This window comes from Saimiri boliviensis, chromosome 14 (genome assembly GCF_048565385.1).
Source record: "Saimiri boliviensis isolate mSaiBol1 chromosome 14, mSaiBol1.pri, whole genome shotgun sequence".
Classification (NCBI taxonomy): domain Eukaryota; kingdom Metazoa; phylum Chordata; class Mammalia; order Primates; family Cebidae; genus Saimiri; species Saimiri boliviensis.
This window is the reverse complement of record NC_133462.1, coordinates 76,991,540-77,014,973: the sequence shown is the minus strand read 5'-3', so window position 1 is coordinate 77,014,973 and position 23,434 is coordinate 76,991,540. Positions and strand designations below refer to the sequence as shown.

The 23,434-nt window shown below is 48.1% G+C and overlaps 1 protein-coding gene across 1 annotated transcript in view; it reads right to left on the bottom strand.

Annotated features, from left to right (window-relative positions):
- Positions 1-2,028, bottom strand: part of STUM (stum, mechanosensory transduction mediator homolog) — a 63,766-nt gene extending 61,738 nt beyond the window's left edge. Inside the window, exon 1 of the mRNA XM_039464331.2 lies at positions 1,662-2,028. Coding sequence (XP_039320265.1) covers positions 1,662-1,863 — 202 coding nt within the window. The 5' untranslated portion in view covers positions 1,864-2,028. The remainder of the gene's footprint in view (positions 1-1,661) is intronic.
- Positions 2,029-23,434: the final 21,406 nt, after the last annotated feature.

Genomic DNA, 23,434 nt, shown 5'->3' with positions numbered 1-23,434 from the left:
CTGGGGCTGGTCTCCCACCAGGTGGTTTCCTCGTGCAGCAGTAACTTGGTGCAGCCCCTCTCACCTGGCACCAATGCATTTGTTTCCTCAAAAGACCATAGGGTGGCATTTACTTCACAAAAAAAAAAAAAAAAAAAAAAAAAGGTGAAGCAAGATGCATGCCTGCCGACTCAGGAGGATCTTCACAGCCGCCAGAGGGAGGGGCAGGCAATCCTTTTACTCCAGCAGGTGGGAATCTCTGATAAAACTAAATTAACATCAGCTTGCCTCCTAGCAGTGTCTAAATGTGCAACGAGAGCTGATCTGATGACACCAACCAGGGGCACAGGCTGCTGGAGGCATCACAGAAGAAAGAAGCCCAACTAAAGACCACCTAACTTACTGCTCAGATAGGCTGCGGGCTGCAGCAGCCCCTTGGGATAGAAAGACAAGCAAGCTCGAAGAGGAAAGTGAACGGGTCCTGCGCGAGTGGCCGTGGCCTTGGCTATCACCGCAGCAGAGGCCTCTGCTAAGCAGGCTAAGAGCAAGGAGACCGTGAGAAAGGCCAAAGTCAAACTGAAAACCCCTTCCAGCTGGCCTCTGCTCTTGGGAACTTGGAGCCATACGTTGGCAACGAGCTCGCCGACAGGAGCAGGCTTTCTCCCGGAGAGGGCAAGGAGGCGCCTGCCTCTTCGGCCGAGCACGGAAGAGGGGGGCACCTCCCAGCACGCAGGAGCAGCCGTTGCCAAGCTGGAGGAGGGGAGGGCGTGCAGGCAGAGACCTGGGGGTGGAGTTAGGGGAGGGAGGGTCAGGAAAACTTCTCATTCCCTACCTCCACTCACCCTCCCGCACCATCTCTGTAAGGGGCCTCTGCTTTAAAATGTGGGACATCGATCCCACCAGAACCCCCGCCGGCTGCCAGAGTCCGGCACAGAATTACATTGGCGCACTCTACTTCTCAGGAACGGAAGGGATCTGAGGGGGCTATGGGTTCATCTCTGGCCAGATGCAGTCCAAACCCACATGCATCCAAACTAATGAAATCATCCCCCATCGCCCTGGCGCCCTGCGGGGTGCTGGAGGAAGTGCAGGCACCCCTGAAGGAGGCGGAGGAGACTCTGGCTAGAGTTCTTGTTCCCACACGGTCCACACCCGGCGAACCAGAAGGGGCTGCAGGTGTCTCTAGCCCAGCTTGTCCCCTCTTTCCCCGGCCCAGCTGACTTCGACGCCCGGGAGTTTGATCCCCGCTTCCGAGGTCCTAAAGCTCCTTCTGCCCCGACCCATTCCTCTCGGACAAATGGGCTCACGGACGGATGCGCGCAACAGAAAGGAGCAGATATCTGGGCACCCGGACGGGAGCCCTACTCCAGAGCCGGGAGGGCTATCCCCGCCGCCGCCCCGGGATCTAACATTGGCCGCAAAGTTTCTGGCTCTTTGGGGCCCCGCCACTACGCCTGCGGGTCGGAGCCCCCAACGCAGCCCCTCCCCTCCGGGGTGCCCACTCCACGCGCTTCTGCCACCTGCCAGGGGACGCCTGGAGCGGCCGGGCGCGCGTGGTCGCAGCACTCGGAGCGCGCGGCACCGCCAGGAGGTCTCCAGCCGCGCCCGTCCCTCCCCCCACGCCCTCCCTCCGCGGGACCGGGGTCACGGGGGTCCCGGGGCTCGCGGCCGCAGCGTCTTACCCAGTCCTGGCACGAAAGTGTTGAGGAAGAGGCAGATGACGGCCACGGGGAAGGGCATGTAGGGGATGGCGGCGCGCAGGGGGCCCTTCTTTTCGCGGACCTGCACCACCACCCCGCTGGACGAGGACGCCCCCCGGGGGTCCGCCGCCGCCACCGCTGCGGCCGCCGCCGCGGTCTCGGCGTCTTTGTGCGAGGTTTCCATAGCGGGGCGCGCTCTCCGGCTGCCGGGCAGTGCGGCAGGGGCTGGCGCCCAGCGCACAGGAGCAGGCGACGGCCGGCTGCAGGCTCCGGGCTCCCGGCTCCGCGCCGAGCTCAAGCGGCCGCCGTGCTCCGTGCGCCGCGCTGCTCGCGGAGACTCCCGCCCTCCGGCGTCCCCACACGCCCGGCGGAGGGGCGGGGAGGGCGGCGCGACAGCGGGTGACAGCACTCCGACGCCCCTCCTCGCCGGGCCCCTTCCCCGCCCCCTCCCCCCCCCAGCCGAAACCAGCACTCACAAGGAATGGAAAATCAGGGCGAGGGAAGGCAGTAGCAGAGGGCAGCAAAGGGAGCTGGTTGCCCAGGTGCTGGAAGGGGTGGACACACCTCGCCCTCCCAGACAGGTGAACTGGGAACCTCGACCACGAAGCCCTGCAACTGGGCGTGTGTGCTCGGCTGATACCGTCGGGAAAGCCTCGAGGCTGAGTCCCCTAATCTAGAGCATGCTTCTGGCCGGGGAGATGGGGACAGGGGACCGCGCGGCGCCTGACACCTAGTCGGCCTTCAGTGTATTGTGATTTTAAATGATTTTGTTTAGGGCGAGCGCATTGGCTCTCGCCTGTACTCCCAGCACTTTGGGAGGCCAAGGTGGGAGAATTGCTTGTGCCCACGAATTCGAAACTAGCCTGGGCAATGTTGCGAGACCCCCATCTCTGTTTTGTAAAATAATATTAATAATAAATGAGTGAATTTGTTTCGAGTGTCAGAGAAAAAGCAATCTTGGGATCGGATCGATAATAGGGGAAACAGATTTTCAAATACCATGCCAGGTCTCCAAAAGACTGGTTAAAAATGGGACACTTCCCCACACACACGCACGGGCGCGCACCAAAAGCAGAAAGAAAGGCGTCTGTTGCCGGCATGTTGGGAAGCATTCACCATCCCCTGAACTATGCTGGGGGAAACCTGGGCTTTTTGTGAGGTCGGCGTGGTGGCCAAAGAGCCAGTGAGGGGCCGGTCGCGCTGGCTCATGCCTGTAATCCCAGCACTTTGGGAGGCCAAGGCGGTCGGATCACCTGAGGTCGGGAGTTCGAAACCAACCTGACCAACATGGAGAACCCCCCCGCCCCCGTCTCTACTAATAATACAAAAATTAGCTGGGCCTGGTGGCGGATGCCTGTAATCCCAACTACTCGGGAGACTGAGGCAGAGAATCACTTTAACTCGAGAGACGGAGGTTGTGGTGAGCAGAGATCCCACCATAACACTCCAGCCTGGGCAACAAGACTGAAACTCTGTCTCGAAAAAAAAAAAAAAAAGCCCGTGAGGACACAGCGCCGTCTGGCGTTAATAATGGGACAGTTGGTAGAAGCAACAGCCGGCAGCTTGAGGGCCTGTATTGAATTCGATTTACTGAAGAAGGCTGTCTTTGTCTTCGCACCTGGAAAAAGTAAATGGATGAAAGTTACCGCCTCTAACGTTAGGGAAGGGTTCAAGGCTTCGGAAGTATCCAGACAGTCAGCAAATCGTCTGAATAATTGAAAGGGTGCAATATCCTTTCTTCAGGAATAATAGCGATTGACTCCATTATTATGAACAATTCAGGGTCTCAGAAGGAGGCTAAAGGAACATGGGTTATTGTATAAGTCTCTGAATAAAGTAATTTTAAAAGCAAATGGACAGGGGTCAGTGATGATACTGGTGGATACACACATGCATGTGTACACATACACACACAAGCCACTAGCTTAGGTTTGGCAGTCAGAAGAACAAGACTAGAAGTTTTAGTCTTTGTTTAGCCACTAATTACCCATATGGCTTAGAAGAACTTGCTTATTATCCTTTTCTGGCGTGGAGTTACTGTGTATGTTAAAATCAAAGCAAGACTCCATTTAATTCACACTTATTGAAGGCCTACTGAGACTCAGATAGCTAGTGTGGGGGAGGCTTCAGGAGGTGTCCCAAAGAAGGCAATACTCAAGAAGACTTGAGCAATGACTACAGTTAATTATTTGCAGATTTGTGTTATTTTCAACAGTTATTTATCCAAGCACTCTCTGCTAGGCATCATTCTAAACAATTTACGCATTTTAACTCTTAATCCTTACTGTAACTCTACAAAGCAAGTATTCTTTATTACCCTATTTTACAGATGGGGAAATTGAAGCACAGAGAAGTTAAACAACCTGCACAAAGTCCCCCACTAATAAGTGTAGAGCAGGCATCTGAATGGAGGCAATCTGGCTCCAGAATCAATTCCGCATAACAATTATTTTATTCAGAGACCTAGAAAATAACCCACATTCTTAGAATATTCTTTTGCAGAGGACTCGAACTGTCTTAGGGCCACTCAATCATTATTCCTGGAGAAAAAGGATTTCAAGCAAGTTAGTGAATTTGCACCCCCTAGTTTTCCAGATGATTTGCTGAATATCTTGGATGTCAGGAAGACATCTGGGCAAAGCAACAAAATGTGTAAAGGCATGGGAGCCCAAGGAAGTAGGGACGATTCCAGGAATTGCAATGTGTCTAGCACTAGGTCTTGTGTGACAGAGACAGGAGCTGGATCTGGTGAGGTGGACAGGCATCTCATACTGAATGGCAAAGGAATTTGGACTTCATCTGGGTGGTGGCAATGCAGAATCACTGAAACATTTTAAGCAAGGGTGTGGCATAAGTGTTCCAGTTACTATCACTATGCCACAAATTTCCCCCAAGTTTAGCAGCTTAACACAGCTCTTTTTCTTTTCTTTTTTTTTTAATTAAAAAAAAATTTTTTTTTGGCCGGGCACGGTGGCTCAAGCCTGTAATCCCAGCACTTTGGGAGGCCGAGGCAGGTGGATCACGAGGTCGAGAGATCGAGACCATCCTGGTCAACATGGTGAAACCCCGTCTCTACTAAAAATACAAAAAATTAGCTGGGCATGGTGGCACATGCCTGTAATCCCAGCTGCTCAGGAGGCTGAGGCAGGAGAATTGCCTGAACCCAGGATCGGAGGTTGCAGTGAGCCGAGACCGCGCCATTGCACTCCAGCCTGGGTAACAAAAGCGAAACTCCGTCTCAAAAAAAAAAAAAATTTTTAAGATGGGGTTTCACCATGTTGGTCAGGCTGGTCTTGAACTCCTGACCTCAGATGATCCACCCACCTTGGCCTCCAAAGTGCTTGGATTACAGGCGTGAGCCACCGCGCCTGGCCCACAACTCTTTTTCTGATCACGAATTTCGTGGTCAGGAGCTTGGACAGAGCACACTTAGGTAACTCTTCTTTGCTCCTTGTAACTGCAGCCTCAGCTGGGGAGACTCAAATGGCTGACAGCTGGATGAGCTGGGGCTAGAGGATCCACTTTAAGAAGATTCTCAGGAATCTGGACTGAAATTGTCAGGAATCTCAGCCTGCCTGGACTGGAGTAACTTGAAAACCAGGTAACTAGGATGGGTCAGTGGCGCCTATCCTGCCTACCTAGGATGGGTCAGCAGATGGCCTCCCCACGTGACTTGGACTTCTCACAATATGACAGCTGGCTTCTGAAAGGGAACTTCCGGAGAGGAGGCCTCCAGAGAATGAACATTGCAGGACCAGTGGAAGCTGCATGGACTTTTCTACCCTCACTTTGGAAGTCACACAGTGTCTCTTCTGCAGGGCTCTACTGGTTAATGCGGTCACAAGCCTGCCCAGATTTCATGGTGGACACCCTGCCGCTCAATGCAGGGGAGTCAAAGACTTTGGGACTTGGCTTTAAAATCACCATTATGATGAGATGTATTTGTTGGGAAGACCATTCAGTTCACAGTGTGGAAGATGGGCTGGAAAAGATAGAATAAGGTCACATGCTGATGGGGGAGGATGACTCTTCCTGACTAACAAAAACTGAGAATGGGGGAGGAACAGTTCCCAACTGAAAACCGGGTATTAGTAGCAGGCAACAAGGAAATGAGTTTGAAGGGTCTGAACACATCCAAGAGGTAGTGGGTACTCATTAATTAAATGGCCAGCATAGATAATTGTCTTGATAAAAGTTGGATATTGAGTCAAACTGAGGCTCAAGAAAGCAACTAGGGCTGCAGATTTGGGAGCCATCAGTATATAAATGGTAGTTAGAGCCCTATATGCAGATATGGAATTTAAAAAGTCATAGAGGTTGGGCACAGTGGCTCATGCTTGTAATCCTAACACTGGGAGGCTGAGGCAGGAGAATCACTAGAGCCCAGGAATTCAAGGCCAGCCTGGGCAACATGGCAAAACTCCATCTCTACAAAAATTACAAAACTCCATCTCTACAAAAATTACAATAACTATGTGGTAGTGCATGCTTCTAGTCCCAGCTACTCAGGAGGCTGAGATGGGAGGATCACCTGAGCCTGGGGAGGTCAAGGCTGCAGTGAATCGTGTCTTGCTACTGCACTTTAGCCTGGTGGCAGCGTTGAGACTCTATCTCAAAAAAAAAAAAAAAAAAAAAAAAGGAGAGAGAAAAAAGAAAAGAAAAAAAAAATCATAGAATTTCTGTAATTAAGCAGAAAGGAAGAAGGAGGGAAATGAGGTTTGCATGGAGAAACACTAACAGTGTTTCATGGAAGCCAAAAGAGGAAGATTTCAAGGAGGATACAGTCATACAGTCAGCAGTGTCCAATCCACTGAAGGGTAAAGTGAAACCCCAAAAGCGCCCTTAGATTTGGCAGTTAGGAGATCCAATTCTCTGGAATCCCACCTACAATGTCTCACACTCTATGTATCCATTTTCAAGGAATGTGTCCATTTCCTGGAAGTTATGGAATTTGTTGGCATAAAATTTTTTCTATTTTCCTCTTATCTTTTTAATGTCTGTCAAATCTGTGATGATGTGTCTTCTTTCATTTCTGATATTGTTCATTCATACGTTCCTTTTTTCCTCACCCCTCTTTCAAGAGGACACAGCATCGACTTGACATTGTGACTGCAGCTGATGTTTGTAGGAGAGTTTAAGTTCTAAGCTATTCCAGGTAGGAAGAGGTTTCCAAATAAGAGTTAAAACCTTAAATGATCATCTAAAAATATCAGACACTAACGCAACAGAGGAAACAGATCAAACTGTTGATTACATCAGCCAAATAATACATTTGGGCCAGACACTGGGTCATGAAGATAAAAATATATTTTTTGGCTTTGTTCTGTCATCAGATGAATAAAGGACATCAAGTTTTGGACTTCTTTTTAATTAAAATAAAAATTTGCTGAAGTCAGCTTCCAAACTCATGAGGAATTCATATTCCAACCAGGTGGCTCCTTTTTGGCAAAGACTGGTATCCTAGCATCAGCAGTGGAAGGACAAACTTTGTTTGAAGCTCTGAGTCTGAAAATCTTTTTTAACCTTTCTGAGCTTCAGTCTTCAAAATCGTAAATAGTACCTAGCTCCGTTGTGTATAAGAGGATTCCTCAATAAGTAAATGGCAACTGAATCAGAAGCTTTTTTATGCCAATGATGGAACACAACTCAAATTTAGTTTATGGGAAAAAATTATGGATGTAACGGCTTTTTGATGTATTAACTTGGCAAGGCTCAACTCTAGCCCACAGAATTCCCTTTCTAGTTAGTTTCCATTTATGTTGGGCCAATGGGAATACTCTTGCTCAAGAATAGGAAGACAGAAAGGAGGCAGCCATTTTGCAGTATTCACACACCTTCCCTGAGGTATCTAACCAAATACAAATCTGTTTGTTTTGTATTCATCTGAGTGTTTCAGTGAAGGAATTCTGCAGATGTGATTTAAAGTTCCTAATCAGGTTAGGTGTGGTGGCTCATGCTGTAATCCTAGCACTTTGGGAGGCTGAGTCAGGTGGATTGCTTGAATTCATGAGTTTGAGACCAGCCCGGGCAACACAGCAAAACACTGTCTCTTCAAAAAATTAGTCAGGTGTTGTGGTGTGTGCCTGTAGTCCCAGCTACTCAGGAGTTTGAGGTGAGAGTGTGGTTTCAGCCCAGGAGGCATAGGTTGCCGTGAGCTGAGATCATGCCACAGCACTCCAGCCTGGGCAAAAGAGCCAGACCTTGTCTCAAAAAAATGAATAAATAAAACAGAGCCCCCACCAGTTGACTTTAAGTTAATCAGTGGAACCTTGGCAACATGGCAAGACCTCATCTCTACAAAAAAAAAAAAAAAAATTAATTAGCTGGGTGTGGTAGCACATGCCGGTACTCTCAGCTATTCAGGAGGCTGAGGCAGGAGGATCACTTGAGTTCAGGAAATGGAGGCTGCAATGAGCCGTGACTATAGCACTGCACTCCAGCCTGGGCAACAGAGCAGGACCCTGTCTCAAAAGGAAAAAAGCAAAGTTAATTAATGGGAGATTATCATGGGTGGGCCTGATTTAAGCTACTTAAAAATGAGCCTCCTCTGAGGGAGATCCTACAAGTAGCTGCTGGGTCAACAGTTGCCCACTAGAACTTTCTTCCTGACTGCAGCTGAAGGACATCATCAAGCTTCAGCTCTTGCCATGGGCTTCTAGCCTGCTTTTACCTTCTCTTGTGGCTGCCTGCAGTGGAGGAAAAGTTAAATATTAAATTTGAACTCAATTGAACATGGACACAAACAATGGTCACCAAGTCCCGGAGCAGGTTGCATGAGCCCCTTGAGGCATTCATCCAACGCTGTTTCTGAGAAACCTGTTCCTGTACCTGAGTTACTGAAAAGAAACAGACAATCACAAAAACAAGTTGACCTTTTTGTATTCCTTGAGCCCAATTGTGAAGGGCTGTCATAACCGGGCCTCAAGCCAAATAACTCGTTACAAAAAGAGCTAGGGTCCCAGACTGTGCCGAAGCGCCATGAGACCTCCTCCTCTGTGCACAGACGGGCGGCCAACCCTGAGCCAAGACCGTTGCTTCCGGGTCTGGTGATGCTTCCTCCATAGTCTGCTGAGTGTAAATATATATATTTTCCCTTCTCCCCTTTCCACGGCAATATGCTTTTATATCATTTGCTTATTATATCTGTTTTGCCATATACATGGGACAAAGTTTGCTTACCCTTAAAAGGTATTGTTGTGTCTGTCTTTCCTTTTCCCCTCTTGCATTTTCTGCACAGAACACCTGCCCTAGAGACTTCAGACTTGCCTAGCCAGCCCCCACACTTGTGCAAGCCAATTCCTTATAATACATTTCTCTCTCTCTCTGTCTCTCTCTCTCTCCCTCTCTCTCTCTCTTTCTCTCTCTCTCTCTCTCTCTCTCTTCCTCTTTCCTTCTCCCTCTCCCATCTAGATGATTCTACTGGTTTTGCTTCTCTGGTGGAACCCTAGCTGATACAATGGACTTATGTGGCTGGGAAGTCCATAGAAGGGCTCCTAGACCACGCGCTGCTGAAACATGGGCCAAATTCTGAACCACAAATATTTGAAGCTCATTACTGTGGAGGATGGGGAGAATGGATGGTGAGGGCCTATAGAGTTTCTTCTATGGCAGTTATTTATCGTATGTGAATTCATCTCTGCCAGTAATCCCTTTTCTGTCTCTTTCTCTTTGCTGTCTCCTATTTCCTCCCTCTTCCTTTCACCCCACGGACCCCTGCACACACCTCTCCCCAACCCCAGGTATCAGGCACCATGCCCAGTTCTTTCACACGTGCAATCTCGTTTTCTCTTCACAAGCACCCTAGGAAGTAGATATTAATTATGACCATTTTACAGATAAAGACACTGAGGCTCAGAAAAGTGAAAGAAGGAGCCCTGCCTAGTTCCCAAAAAATTGCTGGAGAGATTGGTCTGCTTTCTTCCCCCATTCACGCAGCCCTCATGCTTCTCCTCTGCTTGTCTCAGGCCCGTCTCTTCTTCTCCCTGGATTCTCTCCCCTGCCTCTCCCTCCTCACCTCCTAACTCCCTTCCCTTTCTCCTTGCCTTTTGGCTTTCATTCTTCTTTTCCATCTCCCAGTGCAGCAGTCCAGCCTTACACGCTAGTCCCACTCAGCTCCGAAAAAAATCTATTAAGTTGTAATCAATCTATAAATCTCTCCTGATTAAACCTGGTGAGGATTAGGTTTGGTCTTCCTGTAACTACAGCTGAGGATCGGAACAATAAACCAAATTGACTTCAGGAAAAAAAAAAAAATGGGGTGACCTCAAAACACCCTATCTGTTCTCTCCCATGGTTCATGTGGTCAGGCCGTGACCATGGATGTCTGGCTCCCTGCAGTCCCCTCCCCAGCCCCAAGACTGTGAGGACCAGAACAGACTCTAATCTTGGGCTAGAGAACGGGGTTTCCAAGGTGGACGAGGAACCTCCAGAGCTCTGATCTTCCCACACATGAAAATCCCCTGTCCTCTGGGTCCTGGGTAATGATACTCCTTCCTTCAGTTTCATGAGGCTTCTCTCCTTCCCCTTGGGTACAGAAGTGGGGGAGGACAGGACTTTCTGAGAGGTGTCAGTCCCTCTTGTCTGGAGACTGCCTTTGATTTGGGCTATTTCTGACAGAAACAGAAGGGGACCGCAGGCAGCAGTGAACATGACAGAGAGGACCAGAGATGGTGAGGGAGGCGTTTGCTAAGAAGGACAGAGGATGACGGTGCCCTGGAAACTGAAAATCAATCTCCCTCTGCTTCTCCTTCTCCAGAGACCAAGTGGAGTTGGGGCCAGCATCCCTGGTTGAGGCAGGGCCGCTGACTCTTCCTCCCGCCCTCCTGAGAATCCTTACCATCAGGCCTGGGCTTCTGTAGCTTCCTTCCCCACCCCAATTCCACTTCCCTGCAACATACACCCACACCCAGGGCTGAGCACAGAGGCCGGCACATCCTGGGAGTTCGATCAATGTGAATTGAATTCACCCACTCATTCAGGCACCAATCAATCCCTGTCTCGCCACGTGCAATTTTTTTCTTTTTGAGACGGAGTTTCGCTTTTGTTACCCAGGCTGGAGTGCAATGGCGGGATCTCGGCTCACCGCAACCTCCGCCTCCTGGGTTCAGGCAATTCTCCTGCCTCAGCCTCCTGAGTAGCTGGGATTACAGGCACGCGCCACCATGTCCAGCTAATTTTTTGTATTTTTAGTAGAGACGGGGTTTCACCATGTTGGCCAGGATGGTCTCGATCTCTTGACCTCATGATCCACCCACCTCAGCCTCCCAAAGTGCTGGGATTACAGGCTTGAGCCACCGCGCCCGGCCGCAATTTTTATTATTCAGCTGTCCCAGACATCCCCCAATTTACTGATGTCTTTTTGAAAGCAGTGGGAGTCCCAGAACTGATGACTCCCTAGAAGATGGAGAAGCGGGGAAGAATCCAAAGAGAAACTGGAAAGGAGAGAGAGAAAAAAGGAGAGACATGAACTAGGGGGAGAGAAGGAGAGAGAGACCGAGACAGAGAGGCGGAGAGACAGAGAGACAGAGAGGCAGAGAGAGCATGCCCTTTCCCTTGAAGGTCATCTTTACCAGGCCACCAAGGTGGGTCCTGTGCCATTATACTCCCTACTCTGCAGTTTAAGCAAGTCATGAACTAACGCAAAACAAAACAATAGTAACAACAAAGCCCAATCAATCACGTCCTCGGGTCAGCAAAGTGGGTCCAAAGCGAAGACCCAGTGTCTTCTTAGTGGTGTGTTTCCAAGTCCTTCCATGGTACATCCTCTGGCTGTAAAAGCAGGAGGCCCAGCCCTGGGCCCCTGACCCAGCCGGCCTGGCTCCAGCTCCCCAGCCCATCTGTTCCTGCCTCACAGGGCAGCACGCCGGGCCCAGGCTGCTTGCGCACCCATTAGTTGCGTGGTCTCATGTTTCCTGTGATGACACATGGGGACATGAAGCTCTGTTACACTGGCAGACACCACAGACTGGTCTCTGTTGGCATTTGGGTCCTGGGCGTAGGTTGGTTTGTTTCTCACTTACGGCAGTACCTCTGAGGCTTCCCGGGAGGCTCTGGTGCCGTGTGGTAAAGGGCGCCCCGAAGGCCCTCAGCCTGTGCCCCATGGCAAACTCTTTTTGCCCCAACCTCAGCCCCTCCCTTTATACTCTCCCAGGCCAGTCAGGGGCTGACTCAAAGAGCCCCAGCCATGGCTGTGCCAGGGAGGTGTGCAGGGCACACGCATACCCAGCACTGAGGACAGGGAGTTTTCAGATCAGGAGAGGTGGTATCGCGCAGGCTGGGACTCTGACATGCCAGGGAGGGGACTAACCTACTGCTGCCACTCAGCAACTCTGTGACCTTGAACAAGAGGCTTAGACTCTCAGAGACTCAGCTTCCACATTTCAAGACTAGGACCTTCTTCATAAAGTTGATATGAGGACTACATAGAGTGCTTAACACGATGCTCAAACATGGTAAATGCTGGATAAATGGGACATTACCATGATCATTATTATGAACACTTTATAGAGGACCCTGGGACAATTCCCTTGGTACCGGGCCCCTGCAAAACACAAATGCACAAAGTGTAGGTGGTTTATCAGATTGGCCATCTTCTGGGGTGGTGGGAGGAGGCAGGCATAACCCCAAAATCCTACAAAAGATGGCACTTTAGGGTGGCAGAGTAAGTGGTGATCTAAGCAGAGCGATTAAGAGCTGCCTTCCCGGCATGCAACAGTGAGGACCCACAGCATAATGACGTTTCAGCCAACATTAGACCATGCCGAGCAGTGCAGCGGTCCCTTAAGATTAAAATACCATATTTTTACTGTACCTTTTACTGTACCAAAGATAGTAGGGGAGGCGTTTGCTAAGGACAGAGAGAAAAATGTTTAAGTACAAAAATACTTGCCATTGTGTTACAATTCAGTACAGTAACACGCTATACAGGTTCCTATACAGGTTCATAGCCCAGGAGAAATACACTATATATCATCTAGTCTTGGCGTGCAGTAGACGTACACAATGAAGTTTGCACAAGGACAAAATCATCTAATGACACATTCCTCAGAACAGAATCCCTGTCATTAAGCGACACTTGACTATAAACTATTTTTATGACTCACTAGTCATGGGTCCCTAACATGTCTCCCCTGGCCACTTCTTGAGTCCCCTCTGGGGACTTACTTGTTTGATCCAATTATTTCTATCTTGTCTGACAGCTGGGAGAAAATTTGTGTTAGGATAAGATAGAAAATTGAGTCTTCAATCGCCTGCTGGTATGAGCAGGTCTGAACTGGAAGAGCTGTGCATGGTGGGTAGGATCTCTCCGAATACTCCCTACAATGGGTGGCTCACTATCTCACAAAGCAGGTGTCTCACTGTTAGGCAGCTCCTATTAAAACCCAAATCTGTCACCTTATAGCCCTTACCCACTGACTCTGCCTCTGGAGCTCAAAGAGTAAGTCATGAAGTCGTGGAACTTATACTGAAAGGAATGCAGCACACTCAGGCTCATCTTCCCCTCTCCTGTTCCATTCTCCTTAGAGGACAGTTGGGTGTGTAGATTATTATATTGGTGGCCAAGGCAACATGTCACCCAGTATTTGTGGCCCATGTATTCTCCTCTCGCATTGACTCTTGGATTATTCTCGTGACTTGCTTTGGCCAATGGGATTTTAGCAGGCCTCAAGCCTAAGAGGCGGTTGCAAATTTGGGCTTGCCCCCGTAGAAAGTTCTTCCTTAGAAAGTTCCTCCTTGGAAGCCCAAGTTAGGCTACTGAATGGTGCAAGGCCACGTGGAGAGAGGCCCTGGAGAAGGGGAGTCCAGTTTTTCCTAAAGGTTTTATGTTTAATGTTTATGGGTACATAGTGTGTGTGTGTGTCTATGGGGTACATGAGATGCTTTGATACAGGCATGCAATGTGTAATAATCACATCACGGAAAATGGGGTATGAGAGGAGGCCGTTTGGATGTTCCAATCACAAGCAAGCTCCCAGCTGAAGGCAACCACAGGAGTGACCTAAACAATACACAAGGAACAGAAGAACTGCCCTGCCAAGCTCAGCAAAACAACAGGATCATGAGAAATAATAGATTGTTATTTTAAGCAACTAAATTTTGGAGTGGGTTGATATACAGTGATAGAGAATTGAAAACTACTGATAGAGTTTTTCTAGAACAGTGTTTCTGGAATAATACAGCCAAGATTTTTCATCTCAGATCAGCCATTTACAAAGAGTATAGACAAGCTGGCTAAGCCAAGAGATAGCAAACATCTTTATTGGGGATACTGGGGGCTCGGCCACTTAGAAGGAGTCGGTCAGAAGGAGACAGTCAGAGATGGGAAGGAGGTAGGAGCCTTTGGCTTGAGCAAGTCAGAGAGCCCTGTCTGAACGACAAATTATACAGAACAGCTTGGCTTTCCTCACAAAATAAAGTTATGCTTCAGTTCAAATTCCTTGCCACTTATAAATTACTTTTTATTTTATTGCCCTACAAACCATGTCCAGATAGGTTTGGATACTGTTTTTTATATGCCATTCTCCAAAGCTGTGAGGGTACAAATCATGGGCCACCCCAAGTGGTTTGGGGAAGAGACATTTTTTATCTCAAAAATGTTTTTTCTTGCTATGTTTTCACTTCTGCGTCATTACTACAAATATGTACCCTCATACTACAAATATGAGGGTACATATTTGTAGTAATGACGCAGAAGTGAAAACATAGCAAGATCAATTGGAGGTTAATAGCAATCTGATTAGGGAGAAATAGTGTTAAATGCTCCTGGATGAGGCTGCCCCAGCCTTCTCTCAGCATTCACTCCATAAGGCTTTATTGAGCACCTATAGTCTCTGCTTTCCAGGCACTCACTCTTCAAGGGAGGAGACAGACAGCTGGACCAGCAGGTGCAATACGGTGCGACAATGAGAAAGTCTGGGGCAAGGGAAGCATCTACAAGAGGACCGTCTCCTAAAAGAAGCTCTATCTAGGCTGAAAAGAATAGGATCAATAGAGCAAGTTGAACAAAAAGAAGGGATATTCATTGATTGCAGAGATTACTAGCTCCTACCCAATATCCGTCTATCTCTTTTTCCTGGTGATTAGAACCTCATTTTATTCTGCTAGGCAATATTTCTAGCTAAAGGACTACATTTCCCAGACTCCCTTGTAGCTAGCAACAAATAATGGAATGTAAATACAAGTGGATAGGGTTTCTTGGAAGGAGTTCTGACCCAACTAGGAGATACAGCCAAGTTACTCCATCTTTCTGCGTGACATGGACTTGATGGCTGGAGTGCCAGCAGCCATAAAGCAAACTTGAGATTGGAAACCAACTACTAAGTATGGGAGAGCATAAAGTTAAATCTTTTTAACTCTTGCCTGGGTCCTAATAACTGTGAAGCTGCTATATCAGCCCTGGAGAGCCATCCTTCTGGCTTCTTTTACACGCCAGTAAATAAATGTCACATTTAAATGACTTATTTGTTTCGTTGTTGCAATATGCAGCTGAACCTAATCCTAATTGATACACTTACCTGTGCCAAGGCCCAGAGGTGAGAGAGCACGTGACATATTCTTCAATCTGCAAATGGTTCCAAGTGGATGGAGCTCAATAAAGTGTGTGACAGAGGAGGGGGTGTGTGAAAGAGGGGTGGGGCTAGCAAGGGAAGCAGAGGTGAGCCTACAGTTCTTGAGCAATGGGGCACGGAGGGAAATCATAATTGCTAGCATTTATGAAGGGCTTTAAACAACAGACTCTTCTCTTCCTATCCTCCACATCTGGAGAAAGGGCAGCCTTCTGTTCCCCAGAGACCTAGGACTAGGGAACAAAATGTCCTAAGTTAAAGGGCATGTCTCAAAATTGGAGACATGGCCACAGACAACTGTCCTTGGATATGAGAACTGCCTCATGACTTCTCTTAAACGAAATTAAACCTTCTGGGTCCCACTTTCCAATGAAGTCTCACAGTCAGCTTCCCTCTCCCAAGAGCCGAACTTGTAGAAAACCAGGAAGGGTCTCCAGCCTTCCATCACAATTGTTTCTAAGTTGCCTATTGCGAAGGCTGGGGTGGTCCATGGGCAGCTTTGTTGCTGCCCAGATAACCCTGAGAATAGCGATCCCCTTGAGGGCTTTCTTTTGGGTTTGTTTTTGTTTGTTTGTTTGTTTGATAGAAAAATTCTTTAATCAAAACAAGTTTACACGTTGAAACTTAGGGCTTAACTAGAATAAATCTAAGTTAAAACTGTCTAAGGACCCAGCTCCACAGCTCTCTGAGTGGCCTCCTCCTGCATCGTGGGCCACCCCAGCAGAGGTCTGGCAGCTCCCAGATTCCACAAGGAAACATGGCTTGTTCTCTGCCGCCCTCAGAAACCCCCAAACCCAACCCTTCACCTTTGCTGGGGAAGCTCCTCTTTACCCTCTTTTGGGTGGGAGTCCTGTCATTTTCCCCAGATGAAAGGAATCCAGCTCGATCCTCCTGGATAAGCCTGAAACACAGAAGAGATGTGTCTCCTCCATCCACATACCTTCTCCCTGCCCTGGGGAAAGGGATAAAGTAGAAACTTAAAAAAACTCATCATCCAACCATCCAACCATCAGTGGCAGAAGAGCCCTGAAAATCATACAGCTTGGAGTAGCTCATCACAGAAGATAGGGAGGAAGCAGTCAAAGACAAATTTGATTTCATAGAGCCATAAAATGGTCCCGGGAGCCAGAGTGAAGAGGTTCCCACTGGCCAGAGATGTGACAATATGAGTACCAGTAAGGACAGTAGCAGCAGTGGACTGAAATAGGTCAAATATATGTAAATCCATGATTCTATAATGATACTTTTTTAAAGGAAACTAGCTGGATATCAATTGAGGCTATCAATTCATACTAATGAATGAATTCATTATTTTGATAACTGACATAATTAAAAGTAAAAGATCAAGCAAGAGATAAAGACAAATAGAAACTACTGTGCCTCATATAAATATATCCCAAGATGTTAAAAAAAAAATTAGAAGAGCGTAGCCTGTAATGACTGCAGCAGGAAAAGCTGTGCTTTTTGATGGTGCACAGGGGAACGAGAAGTCCTCGCTCTGAACCCTGGTGGTCCGCAGGAGGGTCTCCGTGGGCTGAGTCGGCAGGGTTTCCTAGGAAGTGTTTCTCCAGAGAAAATGCCCGGGTGAAAAGCACAAGCAGAAAAGAATGGGATGAGCTTGGAATGGAATAACAGCAAGAATATTCCAGAAAGCAGTTGAATCCCAGAAGGCAGGAGGCATGGCTGAGCTGGGTTGCGCTCAGGGGGCTCATGGAGAACAGACCCACAGAACTCTGCTTCATAATGTGGGGGGAAGCATGCTACTAGCAGCCTGGTCTTATGTATACCTGCCCGACGCAGAAAGGACGAGGGTGCCCTCCTTCTACTTGTGGGTGGACTTGAGCCTGGCCTCAGGAGGCACAGCTGCCCCTACCCAGGCCTTGGCCACAGTCACCATGGAAACTGCACTGGCAAGGACCGGATGACATCAGATTTTGCCTTTCATCTCCCAACATAGGATTTTAGAATGCAGAGAGCAGTTACTGGTCTTCTCTTATTTTAATGCCAGCTGAGCAGCATAGAGGTCCCTGGAGGCCCTTTGAGCTCCTCTGGGCTCACAGGAACAAGTGTGTGGGTCATCTGCCCGATCCAGCCTCTGCTGCAAGCCTTTGCTTTGACCCCTTGATCTATTCTTATTCATTCAGCCGAAGGAGGTTGCAGGTGCTGGGTCAGGCAACAGGGACAGGAAGATGAGTAGGAGGCGGATCCTGACCCAAAGAAGGATGCAGTCGAGTGAGTTGGGGAAACAAATGCACAAATAAATCATTATAAACCCATGTGGCAAGTGCATGGGACACCCAACCCACAGCAATTTGCTCAGTAAAGTAGGTGACAGAGTGGGCAACAGTGGGGTGAGGGGCCTGAAGAAAGTGGTGAAGGCGTGGATGGTCATTAAGGGGAATCAGTCAGAGGACCAGGTCAAATGGCTGCTGGGTGGCACCAAATGCCCCACTGAGGCTGGGCCCCAGGCCAATCTACAGGCCATGTGATTTTTCTCCAGCAGGGCTCAGCTATGAAGGCATATTGTGGAGGCTGCAGTCAGAAGGTGAAGCATTGGAAGTGAAGATTTCAGAAGAGGAGACACTCTGGGAATAAAGGCAGGGTCCAGCACATGCCCTGGCATGGGCAGCAGACCAGGAGCTGAGGCAGGAGTCACAGGAATTACAGAGGCACAGGGATTCCCCCTGTTATAGGACAGGTGGTGCCCGCAGACACGGCTGTTGCAGGACTGAGGAGGTTACGGCAGGAGTGGAAAGGAGAAGGTAAGCCACATTCCAGCTCTCTGAGGAATGGATTCCCTTCTCTCAGCCCAAGTCCCCTCGTGATGCAGCAGAGATGATAATACCCAGGGCACACTGTGTCCCCTTCCCTCCTCCCACGCTGTCGCTGGCTTACCTCTCAAGATCACTCCAGAGAGAGTCAAGCATTGCATGGAACGCACGTACACCTGGCTCAGGAGCCTCGCCAGCTCAGAGATAAATTTGGACTTTGAGCCATGATTGAATGCTGGTTCCAGTAAGAATTCAGGGTGTGTTATTGCATCAAGTAAAATAATGAGTGCTCTTAAAGCAAATCACGAGGCAGAAAGGCACACTGCGAAGGGGGTGAGTTGAAAGGCTTTGCCCTTCCCCTCCTCTCCTTGGGTGAACATAGCCAAGTGCTCTCTCCTTGTGCACAGCTGGCAGCCTTTTTAGATGCTGAGCAGGCGTCTAGTCAAACCATTTCCTGCCAGGACAAATGACAAGCACCCCAAAAGGAGAACTTAGAGGGGTTCCAAGTCTCCTCTTTATAGACAGACATGTTGAGAAGGACTCAACATGACTCCCAACCTCTCCCCAACCACATGACTGCAGCTGAAAGAGCAGCCTCAGTCCAGCCCTCCCTCTCTACCTCAGCCCCTCCCCAGGCAGGCAGAGTCCCGGGAGGCTGAAGGCAGGACCAGCTGTGTCCTCCTGTCCTCCTTAGCAGCGGAGAGGCAAGACTGGTGGGATCTGCTTCAGCTTTGGCACCAGGAGACCTGGATTTAAATCTCAGCCCTGCCGCTTCCTGCTGTGTGACCTTGGGCAGCTCACTCAGCCCATCGGAGCCTCAATTTCCTTTTCAGTAAGGCAGGCAATGTGGCATTGTGGTTGAGGCCAAGCACCAGAGTTACACTTTCCACTTCTGGAGCCCAAATTCTGGTTTTGCCGCTTTCTAGCCGACAGCCAGCTCCTCCCCAGTTCCGAAGCCCAGCCTTGCAGGCATTCACCACAACCGCACGGCTGAACGACCGTGGCTGCCGGCAGCCTGCTCTCCCCACAGCCACTCTCAGCCCATCCTGGACCAGCTGGTCACTAGGTGCCTGGGTGCAGTGTCTGGCTTCCCCCCGCCACCACCTCCCTTTTCCAACGTTCAGTGGAACTGCGTGTGGGCTGCATGGCCTTCCTTTTCTGTCTTCAGCCACTTACAGGTTCTGCCTCAATTCTCATCTTCGTTTGGATCTCATCAAGCTCTCCTAAATTCCTCCTCCTGATTCTGATTTTTCTTTCTTTGGTACCATTTAACCACATGCTTTCATGCGATAGCGCAATTTGTATTCATGGCCCTCTCCTCACTGGGCTAATTTAACAGCTCTGGAAACACGGGAGTGTAGTTTGCTCTTCATCGCCTCCCCCAGAATGCCTTCTACAAAGTGAGTTATCTGTAAGGCAACCACTGTGATATGAGATCTTTTTCTCTAGCATGTATAATCATCTCAACTGCTTTACTGAAATATAATTTACATAGCATCCGATGGTTTTTAATAAATTTACAGAGTTGTGCAACCATCACCATGATCCAGTTTTAGAACATTTCCATCACCCCAAAAAGATCCCTTGTGCCCATTTGCAGTCGCTCCCCATTCCAAGTCCCAGTCCCAGGCAATTTTTAATCATTTTTACTAAAAAAACCATAAGCCCTTATTTCCCCCTAAATGTTTTGCTCTTAGAAGTAAAGCTGCGTGAACACTCATATAGGGAGATCGTAACACCTATCTATGCTCATTTCTCCCAAACTCGCTAAAGATTTGGGGAAGGACCAAGTGTCCGACCTGAGCCCCACATTCCGCAGGTGACGTGTGCATTGATGAGTGCCACCCCTAAGACCACATAGCCCATAGCAGGGCAGGAACTGGAGCCCACCGGCTTCCCACCCCCAGTAATGGTCACTTCAGCCACTCTGACCCCTCTACTCAGAGACAAATTTGTTAACCAAGAGTAATTAATTTAGTTTCTTTTTTCTAGCCACTACTTCTCCCTTCTCACACCCCTTCCTCAGTGGAAGTGCTAACTGGAATTGAGTGGCTCAGAGACGAATGGCAAAGAAGGGAGTGGAAAAGAAAGCTATGAAACTGCACATCAGGCTGGGCATGGTGGCTCATGCCTGGAATCCCAGCACTACGGGAGGCTAAGGCAGGAGGATCACTTAAGCCTAGGAGTTTGAGACTGGTTTGGGTATCATAGCAAGACCCCCATCTCAACAAAAACTAAAATTAAAAATTAACCAGTGTGGTGGTGTACCTCTGTAGTCCCAGCTACGCAGGAGGCTGAGGTGAGAGAATTTGTCGGGCCCAGGAGTTCAAGGCTGCAGTGAGCTATGATCACACCACTGTATTTCAGCCTCGGTGATAATAATGAGACCTTGTCTCAAAAAAAAAGGTAGGTGGGGCTCATATGTCATTCCCCCAACTTCTCATGCAAGGAAGGAGCAGTTTCCTTGGCTTCTCTGACTCCACAGGGAAGTTGGGGGGGATCTCCTAGGGTCCAGGAACTCACTGATTGAAGCTCTTCCTGTCTTTCTTCTCTGGGTCCAGCAACCCTTTTCCTCCAATGCATCCTCCAGTGCCATGAACACATTCTTCTGGATATACTTATTTGGGAATAGGAGACTTCGGAGCCAGAAAGCTCAGGGGTGGGACGGGAATAGGGAATTCTAACACCACTATTCACTAGCTGTGTGACCTTGTACCTTCCTAACCTCTCTGGGCCTTGGTGCACTCATCTGTAAAGTGGAACCAGAGTTGCCTACCTCAGAAAACTGTTGTGATAATTCAATAAAATGGTGTAGGCAAGACATCAGGTTCAAAATATGTGATCAATAAATGGTAGGGTTTTAATTAACACCCTTCTTAAATTGTGGTCCCAATAACGACTCCCTGAATACGCATGTAGGAGGCATCCCTCTCCCGCACATGGCGCTACAGAACTCTTTCCTTCTGTCGTGACCTGGAGTGTTGGACCACCTCGCATGGTTTCCTATCCCTTTTGGGAAACTGTTGCCCTACTCCATAGAAGCAGTTAGTCATGCATTTTTAAAAAGAAACTCCGGTGGCAATGCAAGGAATAGATTGTAAACATGGAAGCTAGGAGCCAGGAAGCCGAGTGAGAGATCATGAGACATTCTGGCAAACCATGAGAAGGGCCCCAATGGGAGGGGCAATGGGGAGAAGCTGCAGAGACCAGACCTGAGAGATGCCGAGGAAGCACAATCAGTGGAGCATGGTGAGTGATGGACGTGGGAAGGGCACGAGTTACTCAACCTCTCTCTCAAGGAATGATACCTGCCTCACGACACTGCTGGGAGGCTGGGCCATTCACTGAAATATTAACTAAGTGCATGCAGCGTACCAGGCTCTGATCCTGATACCGGGAACACAGCCTAGAACAAGACAGGAGCCCTGTCCTCTTGCTGCTTATAGTCAAGATAGGGTCATGTCTTTGAAGAGACTGACTGGTGGTAGGCACTTAATAAAGGGTAGCTGTTGTTATTGCCACTAATAATATATTTAAATATATACAGCGGGTCTCTGCTCTGTCTCAGCCACCTAATATCTCTTCTCTTTCCCCATGGTGTGACATCGTGAGAATACAGTAAACGTCTCCGTCTATGCTTTCACTATAGACACCCAAGTGATTACTGGAGACTCTGCCAGCAAGGTTCTTCCTTTACCCACCGCAGTACCAGAGTAAACTAGAACCATGCTTGAACATATGGGTGCTCTCTCTCTAGGGACTTTGGATCTTGAGCAAGTGACCACACGGGCAGAAGCAACAGAATTAATTCATTCAAGCATGAAGAGCCTGGCCCGGACTACTTCTGCCACAAGATTCTCCCTTCCAGCTTGGCTATCTGTAAGTTTGGGAAGTCAGCCTACCAAGCGACTATTGACATCTCCCTCCAGGAGGATTTCAGTCATTGTTACTGTTTGGTACAGTGTTTTGGGATGTAACAGACGTGGTAAATGAACTGAAATGACATCAGAAAAAAAATATACAGTTTCACTTAACTTTTTTCCAGCTTCCATTTCTACTTTCTGTCCTTTCATTGGAACTCAAGTACACAGAACTGGACTGTGTCATCCTTGGTTTATGACACACCCTCACTATTGGTCTATACATGGGCTTGTTTTTTACTTAGTTATTTTAAATAATATAAGCACCTGTGAACACACCAGATCCAAACAAAAGCCAGGATCCTGACAGTAACCTTGACATATGGTCCCACCCCATCACATCCTCTTGACTCCACCTACCAAGATAATCATTCTCAGTCCTCTGTCCATCAGCCCCGTGCCTTCCTTTTAAAATAAGTTCTATTGCATCTATGTGTGCTTCTAAAAGATATGTTTTCATAAGATTTTAGTTACTTTAAACATTTTTAAAAGGATATGAGGCTGGGCATGGTGGTTCATGCCTGTAATCCCAGCACTTTGGGAGGTCAAGGTGGGCAGAGGGCTTGAGCCCAGGAGTTTGAGACCAGCCTTAGTAACATGGCAAAACCCCATCTCCACAAAAAATACAAAAAAAAAAAAACATTGCCATGTATGGTGGCATGTGCCTGTAGTCCCAGTACTCAGAAGAGTGAGATAAAAGGACCACCTGAGCCCAGGGAAGTTGAGGCTGCAGTGAGCCATGATCATGCCATTGCACTCCAGCCTGGGCAACAGGTGAGACCCCCTTTCAAAAAAAATGATATGATATGATATTGTATGTAGGTTTTTCAGACTTACATTTTTCCACCAAATATTATATTGCTAAAATTATTCATACTGTTCTTTAGGGTTGAGTTCATTCATTTTTTTATTGCTGGATAATATTTTGCTGTGTAAATAGACCACAATTATCCATTCACTTTTCCATTAATGGACATTGAGTTATTTTTAGGTTTTGCTATTGTGAAAAATGCTGCTAGAAGTGTTTTTATTCAAATCTCCTGTTTTATGTGCATGAGAATTTCTCTTGAAAATACACCTAATGGTGGAATTGCTGGGTCATCGAGTATGTGAAGGTCCACTTTTAGGAGAGAAGGCAGGCTCTTTTCCGATGTGTTTCACAAACATACATTCCTATCAGTATAAGAGGTTTGATGACTCTACAATCTAGTCAAAGCTTCACGTTGTCAGACTTTTAATTGCCAGTTTAACAGAACTAAACACAAATTTTCCGATGACCCTGATAGGTACAATGTCAGTGATAAAACGTTCCTTCCCTCCAGGATGTCAGTTCCCTGGCACTTCTCCATTCTCAATACCACTGCCTGGATCTGATCAAGTTTCTTGACCTAAATAACAGCTAAATATATATATATATACAGAATATGGAAGAACAAGTTAAATGACATCACAAGAAAGCATTTATCTTAATCCAGAATGTAGAGTATTCTACTGGACAA